Source organism: Anabrus simplex, chromosome 10, assembly GCF_040414725.1.
Source record: "Anabrus simplex isolate iqAnaSimp1 chromosome 10, ASM4041472v1, whole genome shotgun sequence".
Classification (NCBI taxonomy): domain Eukaryota; kingdom Metazoa; phylum Arthropoda; class Insecta; order Orthoptera; family Tettigoniidae; genus Anabrus; species Anabrus simplex.
The window spans coordinates 33,266,793-33,279,585 of record NC_090274.1 but is presented as its reverse complement, the minus strand read 5'-3'; the positions used below and the strand labels follow the sequence as shown (position 1 = coordinate 33,279,585).

Sequence of the window (12,793 nt, the reverse complement as noted above, 5' to 3'; positions counted from 1 at the left end):
TGTCTTATTGAGACACATTCTGTTGTTAAAGACGTCCTCCAGTGTCCTTCCTCGATCTACAGTGTCCATCTTTATGATGTCTATCCAGTGGGTTCTTGGTCTTCCCACCATCCGCTTCCCTGCCACATGTCTCTCCAAGTTGGATCCATCCTCATCACATGCCCAAACCACCTCAGTCTGAGCATGCTGATCCGGTCTAACAATGATGTAACAATCCCAGCTTCCTTCCTAACCACATCATTCCTTTGCGTGGTTACAGAGGCTCTATAGAGGACTTAAACTGTGTCTCGAATGAAGCTCTTCTCTGGCTATTAAATTTTGACATGGAACTTTAGTTATGAACTTGAGATGTTAGTTGTATATATTGTATATAATATTGCATTCATCATTCGCTAAATAAATAATAAATAAATTCCTTAATTTGTCCAGTTTGGTTTTTTTTTTTAATGTGGACCTCAGGAACTTCATCTTAGATGCCTGCAACCTTCTTAGTGAGGGTGCAGGTTTCGATACCATAGGTTAAGATTGGTATGAAGTACACCGTACTCAATAGCTACAGTCGCTTAAGTGCGGCCAGTATCCAGTATTCGGGTGATAGTAGGTCCGAACCCCACTGTCGGCAGCCCTGAAAGTGGTTTTCCGTGGTTTCCCATTTTTACACCAGGCAAATGCTGGGGCTGTACCTTAATTAAGGCCATGGCCGCTTCCTTCCCACTCTTAGCCCTTTCCTGTCCCATTGTTGCCATAAGACGTATCTATGTTGATGCGACGTAAATAACTAGCAAAAAAAAAAAAAAAAAATAGGTATGAAGTACTGATGGAACATCACCAGCTTTGATTTTGTTCGTACTTTGGGATCCCAGGGGAGTGTTCGTACTTGCTGGTAAAAGTGAGAGCTCTTCTGCACTCCATTTGCCATCGCCTTTGTGGCTAGTGTATCTCGAGATATTACACTGCCAAGGTATGCAAAATTTTCCAAAATTCCTAGTGGATGGTTTCCTAGCATGATGTTTGCTGGTCATTTGCATTTATCCTGCCAGTTAATTTTCAAGATATTTATGAGACATCTTTGATGGAACTTTTCAAGTATTTTTATGTGTCACCTGTACATTGTCCACATTTTGTTTAACCCCAGCTAAAGTTTTCATCGAGTTTATTCCCCATGTAACATTAAAATAATGTACAGTACCATTTTCATCAGTCACCTTTGATCGGCATTTAGGGCAGTTGCCCAGGTGGCAGATTACCCAATTGTTGTTTGTTAGTATTTTCTTAAATAATTTTGAAGAATTTGGGAATTTATCAAACATTTCCTTTGCTAAATTATTGCAGTCCCTAACTCCTCTTCCTATAAATTAATATTTGTGCCAGTTTTTCCTCTTATATTCAAAAATATCTTTCCACTGACAGCTCAGAACATACCACTTAATTGAGCAGTTTGTCCCCTTTCTCCCAAGTCTTCCTAACCCAAACTTCGCAACATTTTTGTAATGCTACTTCTTTTGTCTGAAATCACCCAGAACAAATTGAGCTGTTTTTCTTTGAATTGTTTTCCAGTTCTTGAATCAAGTAATCCTGGTGAGGGTCCCATACACTGGAACCATACTCTAGTTGGAGTCTTACGAGAGACTTGTATGCCCTCTCTTTTACATCCTTACTACAATCCCTAAACACCCTCATAACCATGTGCAGAGATCTGTACCCTTTATTTACAATTCTATTTATATGATTACCCCATTACAGTGATCCCCGTAAGAAACTTCCACCTCATCAACGTAGTAATTAAAACTGAGAGGACTTTTTCTTGTGGTGAAACTTTCAACCTGACTTTTCACCCCGTTTATTATCATACCTGTAGTCCATCTCACAACATTGTTGAGGTATATTTGCAGTTGCTTATAATCTTGTAACTTATTTTGTTCCAGGAGATGATGCTCGTCTTGCCACCAGGCCCTGGCAGGTCTCGCCACCCTTAAAAGAGACCTTTAAGGAAGGAGAAGAACCCTCACTTGATCAGCTGCCTATTTTGTGGGAGCAGAAATTATGAAACATTTCTTGATATTTAGTTTATCTAGGAATTTTCTTCTCTGTATAGTTTGATACTTCACTCTGTGATGGATGTTCCTCATAAATAGTTCTCTTACTACTAGTTTTTGGCCAGTACTAGTAGTACCACTCACCTATATGCTGAGCAGGCTATTGTATGATGTAATAATCCCTTGCTGAACTCATCCTGCATTGAGTTTCATCTTGTTCAAGTTCTTCACAAGTACCATATTTCTCCAAATCCAAGACAACGTTTTTTTTTTTCTCTCTCAGAATCTCATGTGAAAAATTGAGAGTCAAATTTCATATTTGGTCCGTATTGAAATGTACATCAATTCAAGATATTACCAAAATTTATTAGGATCAACCTATTCAATACAATAGAATTTACAAAATTAGGACTTACATCCTATTAAATTAAAATTTGAAGGGACATGTTTCGCACTTTAAAAGGGCATCATCAGCCTTTTTACACTCATACTTCACTCGAACTTTGATACGGCAACTTTAGCCATAGACCTTCTTGTTATTATGTGGTTAAGGCCTAGTTTGTCTTCTTCTTCTTCTTCTTCTTTTATGACCACATAGGATCACTTTAGTCAGTCCGTCGTTCAGGTCTCTTTGAAGGGATTGTTCGGGCTTTGCGGTCCTCCCAGTACTTCTTCAGACGCTCCGATCTTCGTGCCCTTTCCTCAGTTGAAAATGTGCGTGTTGTTGGTTTGTTTTGTGTAAGGGTAAAGCGGAGGTTTGTATTCTTGAGTTTTGTATTCAATTTTATCTTATTTTTGGTGTCTTCTGTTGTAAGGCCTATTTCCTAGTTTGTCTAATTTATAAAATCATTTTTTAAATTACTAATGTAATATCATACCAACTTAAAATTTTTCTTCACAAACATTTTAAATGAAGTTTCAATTGTAAATTATTATTTAAGAACTCATAACAATTTCTCACATTGTATAATTTCACTCTAATCTTATATTCTCATTTTATATTTTTTACCATGACAATCAGAATCCTGATTTTTATCTTTAAGTATGAGTGTAAAAAGGCTGATGATGCCCTTTTAAAGGGCGAAACATGTCCCTTCAAATTTTAATTTAATAGGATGTAAGTCCTAATTTTGTAAATTCTATTGTATTGAATAGGTTGATCCTAATAAATTTTGGTAATATCTTAAATTGAGAGTCATCGTGCATTCACGACCTAACAGTAACGAACACCACTGGCAGCTACCACAGCAACCATGCTGCTTCTTTTCACCCCCCGCGCCCGCACACACAAAACTCGTTGACAATTAATGTGCCTCTGTGTAACGTCACTGGATCTTGGGAAATAGTGAAGAGAGAATGGCATTCTATCAGCCTGTACAAAAACATTTCTCAAATCCACAGAATGGCATCGAAACACGCGAGCCTTCGAATTCTTAGAAAGGCCATGGCTACTCAGTGGGAGAGTTATAATACGTCTACTGTACCTGATACTTAGTAAAATTAAGTTTTATAGGCAGGTAGAATATTTTCGTGATGGATTGTCGTATTGTAAAGAAACGTGGAACAGATATTGCCGGCAAATTTTCAAGGGGTTCTCGTCAATATTATGATGTCAGTTTTAAGTTAATGGTCATTAAACATGCAGAAATGAAGAATAATTGTGCTGTCGCTAGAAAATATGGCATAGGCCTAACTAAAGCAAATTTTTGGTGTTAGTGTGAAGACAAAGATTGCTTAAAAATACGTACTGTACAAACAATACATTCAGTGGCTCGCAGCAAGGACGCTTTAAAGTGGTCGAAGATGAAATTGTGAGGTATGTGCGTGAAAAATGCAAGGGCAGAATGGCCATACCATGGCGCAATAAACTTGTTCGTTGACCTACAACATTTGCGTAATTATTAGGCCTATACATTGCTAGCCGCTGAAGTCGGCCAAACCCGGCTTGCGAGACGTGCGTGTAGTGGCAGCTGGTTGTACCTGACGCTGAGTAAAAGTAACAGTTTTATAGACAGCACGAAAATTTTCCTGATGGATCATCGTATGGTAGAGACATGTGGAACAGGTCTTTTGGCAAATTTTCAATGCGTTCTCTTTGATATTATGATGACAATTTTAAGTTAATGGTTATTAATAAAGAATAATTTGTGCAGCCGCAAAAAAAAAAAAAAAGGCATAACTAAAGCCAATGTGAAGACAAAGTTAGTCTAAAAATGTGTACTTTAATAGATCTGTACAAGAAAGGCGTTCATATGATTTTACAAAGCACTTTTTAAGCCTCATTTAATTTTTTTGAAGGAAAAAGCAGGGGTCATCTTGCATTCAGGATTGTCTTGGATTCAGAGGAATACGGTAATATTTTGTACTGCTTTCAGTGGGCATAAACTCAAGTAGTTCATGATCTGTAGTCGCCATAGCCAACAGATCCCTAACCAGCATCTAAGCGAGTGGAAGATCTTTGAACTAATGAATCTCATATTTGGTTCCGTAATGACTTAAATTTTTTAAATAAAATTCCTTAAAATTATTTGTAGTGGTCCACCTGTTCAATACAATGTTGATACAAGCCATTTAAAACTAAATGGTATGTACACTCATAAAACTAGGACATGTTTCAGTATTTTTTTTGGGGGTCATCTTCAGCTTGTATACATAGGTAAATGAAGACATCTTAAAATTCCCGAAGTGAAATATGTGGATAAAGAAATGTGAGTAACGGAACGGTTTAGCGTTGACACATTGCATTGTTTTTCAGTCTTGATAAAATTCTAATGTGAGAAAAGGGGCTAGTGTTGACCATTGTATAGGTCTGTCTAGATGAATGCAATCCAATGCTAATTGTGCAACATGCGACATGACCAGGCGAGTTGGCCGTGCGGTTAGGGGTGCGCAGCTGTGAGCTCACATCCGGGAGATAGTGGGTTCGAATCCCACTGTCGGCAGCCCTGAAGATGGTTTTCCGTGGTTTCCCATTTTCACACCAGGCAAATGCTGGGGATGTACCTTAATTAAGGCCACGGCCGCTTCCTTTCTATTCCTACTTCCTGTCCCATCATCGCCATAAGACCTATCTGTGTCAGTGTGACATAAAGCAAATAGCAAAAAAATATATATAGCAAAATAGAACATGTGACATGGACCTGTTATCATACAAAGTTTTTTAACTTGTCTATCCACAGATGCTCTTCCGCAGAAGTAATCAGTCAGAGTGTAACAATATGCTACTAGAAGCCCAGGCATGCACCATTAACAGATTTCAAGGATGTTAACAATTTGAACATGGTGGGCTCCCTTATTTACTGCCATATACGGTGCCGGTTTTCTCAACTAGTAAATCATCACATGCTGGAAATACATCTGTCTCTTTTCTGGTAAACATGAATGGCAGTGTTACAGTTATACTGCTTCTAGATTTGACCACTATCCTTGTTTTGAACAATAACAAATATATGTTCTTTATGCTATTTGCTTTACATCGCACTGACACAGATAGGTCTTATGGCGACGATGGGATAGGAAAGGCCTAGGAGTTGGAAGGAAACGGCCGTGGCTTTAATTATGGTACAGCCCCGGCATTTGCCTGGTGTGAAAATGGGAAACCACGGAAAACCATCTTCAAGGCTGCCGACAGTGTTCTTTATGCTTTGTTTTTTCGCTCATTCCTACAATGGGATCATGGTGTCTTGATTCTTTCAGTGATAGAGTGATAGAAACCCTCAGACTGGAATTCAGGATCTGAATTGGGTGACAGCGATGATGATGATGATGATGATGATGATGATGATGATGATGATGATGATGATGAATGATGAATGATCTCTACCTTCATTCAGTAATTCAGGTAAAGAAATATACCCAATAATGATGATAACAGCAGTAGACCTCACTGTTTACCCAAATGTTTAGAACTTTATCACATGGAATAAAAATTTTCTAAATTGTAATGTAGAGAAAAAGGATTACCTTCACCAATCACATTTTGCCTTTTAGACAGCATGAAGAATGAAAACCTACAACCTGTTTTCCAGTCAATGACCAGATCAGGGATGGAACGAATGAAGCCCCAATCTTGTGGCGAGGATAGAAATTGTGCCGGCTGCTGAAGCTTGTCACACTCCTCTGGGGCAATGATTAATGACTGACAGATGAAATGAAATGAAATGATAGTGGAGAATGTTGCTGGAATGAAAGATGACATGGAAAACCAGATTACCTGGAAAAAAACCTCTCCCGCCTCTGCTTTGTCAGAACAAAGCTCACATGGAGTGACCAGGATTTGAACCACGGAACCCAGCGGTGAGAGGCCGATGTGCTGCCATCTGAGCCACGGAAGCTTCCTTTTAGACAGCATGTTAATACTAATGTAACAGTATTAGATATGAATATGAAGAGCAATTAATTACCATACCCTACATGATTTGAAATAAATGAAAAAAAGAAGCTCAAAAACATGATTAGTGTGTTGGTCCCTTCAGGGACAAAAATAAAAGAACCAAATGATTTCAGAGCTCAGACAGATAATTATGTCCAAGTTATAAAGTCTCAAAAGAATGCTCTGATACAGCAGTTAGCTTGTTACAAATATGCCAGTGTTCAGTGAGTTAAGGAACAAAACCTAATGTTGCACCACGACTCAAAGGCTGCTGGCTGAGGTTCCATTGGCAGGTGTTGCTGTGGTCACTGTACCAACAGGTCTTTTCTCTTATTGTGATTCCTTATAAGCATTCTCATTATTCTTCAGACTCAGATGATGTCCAGTCCTCTAGAGTCTCTTGATATTTTTAATACTGAATGCTTATGCTTACTCTCAGCACTTTTCCTGATTTTATGACACTGTGACCAAATATGGCAGAGAAATTTATCTATAAACATTATATTGTAAAAGGTGTAATTGATTTTCATGATATTTCACATTTCTGCTCCATAAATTGTAATAAAACAGATAATTGGTGTTGTATACCTATAGCTTGGTATCCTGTATAAGATATTTAATCCAGAAAATGTATTATCACATGCTGAAGTTAGCCAATCAAATCTCTTCATGGGCAAATTCAAATGGGCTTTGTGAGGCAATGTTACTAAATCCTTCCCCTGGCAAAGTTTCCTTCCATTGGTGCTCTCAATCGTAGGATATGAATTTCATTATGATCTGTATTGACAAATATTCACAATTATAGGAATTGAATTCAAATTCAATTCAAATTAATATTTGATGCAAGTTATATTTACATTAAATACATCACAACTGGTTTCGACCCTTTAAGAGTTATCCTCAGCCATTACAACTTAAAACTGACTACAGTCAAATCTCGATATTTGGAACCATTTCCAGTATCTCAAAATCACTAAAATTTCCCAGCTGTTTCTTCTATTTTTCAAGTGTATTTATTTCTCTATTGCTCAAAATTCGGTTACACTAATGTCTCAATTTCTCAAATCAATCGTTTCTTCCCTTGAAGCCAAAAATACTCTAATTTTGTACAACATCAACTGTGCAATATAGCATTTGTGGTTTGAGAGGAAGAGTTAACAAGCAAGAAAAGGGTCACACTGATGCTGGCAGCTAATATGACGGGAGGCAAAAAACTAACAAGTAACATTTTGAGGCTTACGTAAATGTGGACTCTGGTATTGTAGTGGCAGAGCCTCCTATGGATACGGTCAATGCTGCTGATGAGCAACAACAACAACAACAACAACAAGAATAGCTGGAGCTGGCTTCTCCTGTACTGTCAGCAGACCAGGCGTTAAGTGCAGTGGCTATTCGTCAATCCTACATACAGAGTCAGTCGAATAAAAATGACAGATGATACAGATGTTGATTCCCATGGGGAACCTGAAATATTTGTCTCGAATGAGTAAATTTATAATACCAATATAAATGGTTCGTTATTTGACATTATAAATTATCCAGTTAACTCATTCCTGGTTGACAGCGTTTCGCCCCAGTGTGCTAAGTTGGGCTCATCAGTTGGTAAATAGCACACCCACCAAGACACACGGCTAGTGCATACCGTGGAGGCCACTGCGTAGGCTGCTTGATACCACCGGAAGTGCCAATGCACTATGAGAGACTTTGCCTCATATCCAAAAATTGATGCCTGCCTGGCCATCAGATGATGTAGATGTTGATTCCCATAGGGAAATATTTCATTCGGGACAAAAATATTTCAGGTTCCCTGTGGAAAAAAAGAACCATTGCGCAACAGCCCCAAAGGGCCATGGCTTACCAAGCAACCGCTACTCAGCCCGAAGGCCTACAGATTACAAGGCGTCGTGTGGTCAGCACGACGGATCCTCTCAGCTGTTATGGGCCGCTATCTCACCGTCAGATAGCACCTCAATTGTAATCATGTAGGCTGAGTGGACCTCCAACCAGCACTCAGATGCCGGTAAAAATCCCTGACCTGGCCGGGAATTGAACCCGGGACCTCCAGGTAAGAGGCAGTAACGCTACCCCTACATCACGGGGTCGGCTTTTGAGATTGACAAAAGGACTTAATTTTCTGGATGGAAGGATCTCCTACAGAACTTCTGACATCCAGAATCAAGCAAAGACTTTGTATTGTTAAAACAGATCTTTTTGATGATAACATAATTATTGCTCCACTGAGTAATCATTTGGCGTTAACGTCACGACTGAGGAAAAATATGAAAGTTCCCAGTTCGATTGAAAAGTATTTTTGGAAGTCTTTGCTTTCTTCAAAGCAGGTTGCTCCATTATTATGTTGTCTTGCGCTTATCTATTTCCCTGATAAACAAGCCGTCTATACCGAACGCTTCGTTGCTCTCAGCACACTACACTATCCGAGTCAAGCCGAGTTGAGCCGACTCAGACCGATGCACAGTGCACGGAGTCTCCGCACCTCGGTTTGCACGCGTGAGATTTTGGGCATTTGAGAGGCCCTGGGTTAGACCCTACTATGAAATCCAAAACAATGCTGGAGCACTTGCTGTGTGCCTTACTGTTGAGGAGATATTCTGATGTATTTACCTCTGCGACAGTTTTCCAATTCAACAAGTGCGTGACCCTGGAAGTAAATGTTAGTTTCTCGTTCATTGATCTGCTTTTGGGAATATGATAGGCCTATGTTAATTATTTTAGTATTATGCTTAGTGACAAAATAATATCACAAAAGACGAGGCTGTACGTAAGATCATCATCAGATTCTGTCGCTGTCATGACTTTGTTCCAAATAATGAGCAATTTGTCCGGGATCCAGTGCCGTCCTAAACCTGTTTCTTTTCCGTGCCACTGGTGTGTCAGAATGTAAAGGACGTGAACTTGCTTGTAAATATTATCTACGGATGATAAACATTTCAATCATTTCTTCAGTAAATAAGAATCTGAAAAGTTGAGATGTCAGAAGGGTGGTACCAGTACTCCTCGTATTAAACAACAATCTGCCATCTGAAGGCAGAATCATTGTAAGCTTCATTCACCGTAACCACGCAAGCGATTCCCGCATAAAAATATAGGTTAGACAACAATCTGAACACAAGGTGACCTGAAGTGATGTGAATGGAAGATGCAAAAAAATTCCTTTGGGTCACCGGTGGGCCGATCAAAACTAACAGTGTGCTTCTGTCCTTTATTTCAATAGGAACACTATGTTGCCATTAGTTATCGGAAATTTGTAACTAGGACGTAATTACTTACTCCACAATTTTGGGAAGTTCACACCGACGGATAAGAGTAACATGCTTCGGAACACATGGTGACCCGAAACCGTAAGGAACGTGTTGAGTACGTTTGAAACATGATCCACAAACTAATAACAAATGAGTCAAAAACTGAAGAAAAAAATGATCATAAATTTTAGGCATATAACAATTCAGTGCAATGAGTTGCTTTCCGTCTCACCGACACAGATAGGTCTTATGGCGACGATGGGAGAGGAAAGAGCTAGGGGTGGAAAGGAAGTGGCCATGGCCTTAATTAAGGTACAGCCTCAGCATTTGCCTGTGGGAAAATGGGAAACCACGGAAAACCATCTTCAGGGCTGCCGACAGTTGGGTTCGAACCCACTATCTCCTGGATGCAAGCTCATGGCTGCACGCCCCTAACCACACTGCCAACTCGCTCGGTATATAACAATTCAAATTTATAAGTAAGTTATTTCAACATCTATAGAGAGACAAGGATGTACAACTAGGCAACCATCCCCTGTTAAAATTAATCAGAGGGAAAAAATGGAAGGCATCCAGCATTAAAAAATGAAGGTATCGGCCAGAGAAATACAAGGGCCATGAAGGGCGTGAAAATGAAAGAAGACTCCCTAGACCTCGAGTGCTCTAATACATTCGGGTTCAGAAAAGAACAAACGTTGGCCAAGGGAGGTCGGATAGGATAGATGAAAGTGAGGAGCCTGGCACAAGTAAGTGGATGCAATGCCAGCTAAGGGCCCCGTGGTTGCAGACCCACGCTCCCAAGTCGACAGGCTGTGGAGTCCCTATTATTCGCCTCTTACGACAGGCAGTGGGATACCGTGGGTGTTATTCTACCACCCCCACCCACACAGGGAACCAAAATTAAAGTTTATATTTATGTTTTCAATTAATTTGTTAACTACAGTATATTCAGAGAAAATATATATTTTTTAAGAAAATAGAGTTTTTATAGGTCAAATTAAATTGTTTCATTCAACAAATACTTGTTCTCGTAATAGTTTTAATTTATTGTATTTCAAAACCCGTATATGCTGTTTAAATTATTTGTCAATTTAATTTTTGTTTGTTGAGGTGGGGTTGGGGTGTATCCCCCTCCTCCTCACTCATCCCTGCGGGCACGGCCATGACAAAAGGTATCTGTGAAGAGTGAGAAGGGTTACCAGATCATACGTTTTCTCCAGTATTTTTCTACGTACTCTTACGTTGTACGCTTTTATTTTCTTGTTTCATTCAGCAAATACTTGTTCTCGTAATAGTTTTAATTTATTGTATTTCAAAACCCGTATATGCTGTTTAAATTATTTGTCAATTTAATTTTTGTTTGCTGAGATGGGGTTGGGGTGTATCCCCCTCCTCCTCACTCATCCCTGCGGGCACGGCCATGGCAAAAGGTATCTGTGAAGAGTGAGAAGGGTTTTCTCCAGTATTTTTTCTACGTAGGCTACTCTTTCGTTGTACGCTTTTATTTTCTCCGCAAGACGGTGTTTATTAAACCCATTGATTGAACGTCTACTTCAAAAGAGTGAATCTATTAAACGCGGTTAAGTTTACTGTGCGAACAGGCCAGTAAATGGGAGGAATTTCTCTCTTTATGCTGGCTACAAGAATTTCAAAAAACCGCACGACGTGTTGCTGTTGTTCACGTCTCGCTTACTCTCGCCAGGTCTCGTTTAATCTCATTTCCGTCTCGGTTGTAAACATTGTGCAGTGCCAACGCGTGTTGTCGCCAGTTGCCGCGTACTTTTGAATCCTGTCCAGATATTACACCGGCTAGACACCGGTAAACTACTATTAAAAGGTAACTGATCAATTCATTTCAAGTTGTTCTGACTGACCACTTCATTAGGTGTGAGAATGCTTTTCTTGCAACAACCCGTTGCTGTATTGTACACGTATTATTTGGTACAGATTTGTGTTCCCTAATTTCTGTATATGAATACATACAGTGACTCCAAAACTCTTTCTTTTATCAGAGATAAAATCTGGCATATCTTCTCTTTTTTTCTTTGAAAAATCTGTCAAACGGGAGGGCGACGAAGTTGAGTAATGGGAAGAGTGTCAAGCTGAACATAGGACAGGCTGTCAAACATGCTATAAAGATACCCATTATATATATGTATATCAGTATTAATATGAGAACAGAAATAATATCTTAGGTTATTTAAATGACACCCCCTACTAAAACAAGTTGTGTAATCTAACTGTAATCAAATACAGTCTCTACTGTATTTGCTGTAATGTAGGCTATTGTACGATTGGTAGATTGGAACAACTGTTACAAGTAAGTTGCAAACAACTTTACGTTCGTCAGGAACTTGTTTTATTTCTTCCTCTTCTTTACGTATCGTACCCGTTACTCCGAACATTGGCGGTAAGTATGGTTAAAATAAGTTATATTGTTTGGTTGAAATAATGATTGGGAAGCGACTAATGTTTCATTCATTATTTTTTAACGTCGACCGACCATGTTCCTCGTCCATGCCTAAACACCGCGCCGCCTATCAGTCTTACCTCGCTAAGTATGATAAATGCTTCCTCGCGAGCAATGGAGTGCACTGAACCCCTGGGGTGCAGAACTTTGTATTAACATTTTCTAATTAGGCCTATTCCTTAGAACGCTTTTTATAATGTTTAAAAAAATTGCGAACATCTAAGCCAAGCCAAGTACAGCTGTCCCGACAATCCGTTCGCACTACCGCATTTCAACTTCTCCAGCGAGCTCGGTTTCCTTGCCCGCGCGATAGAGCTAACCCCAGTGAAATTTAAGGTCGCTTGGGTGACGCATGCACTTGAAGCTTCCTCGAGGCGGAGCTGTAGCTCCTCTCACGACAGCATTTACGGCGACAGGACAGCTAGCTTAGGTAAGGGGTGTTAGTTTTAATACTTGACACTCGAAGTCTTCAGCGCCACACACTAGAGACGGCAAGAAAACTATCAACATCTTAACAGTATAGCCACTTGCACATTGTCTTGCTAATAAAAATAGAGCGAGTATATGAAATCATTTGTAATATAGAAGAATATATTTTAGTCTTGGGTTTCGGCATGTATACAGTTTTTTCGAGCAATTCATTGATGGCACGTGT

At 39.5% G+C, this 12,793-nt stretch overlaps 1 protein-coding gene across 2 annotated transcripts in view; it reads left to right on the top strand.

The window, feature by feature from the left end:
• The window catches only part of LOC136882384 (uncharacterized), a 40,273-nt gene extending 37,049 nt beyond the window's left edge, over positions 1-3,224 (top strand). For both annotated transcript variants that reach the window (XM_067155011.2, XM_067155010.2), the window contains exon 7: positions 1,926-3,224. In XM_067155011.2, the coding sequence (XP_067011112.1) occupies positions 1,926-2,047 (122 nt within the window). In that variant the 3' untranslated portion in view covers positions 2,048-3,224. The remainder of the gene's footprint in view (positions 1-1,925) is intronic.
• Positions 3,225-12,793: the final 9,569 nt, after the last annotated feature.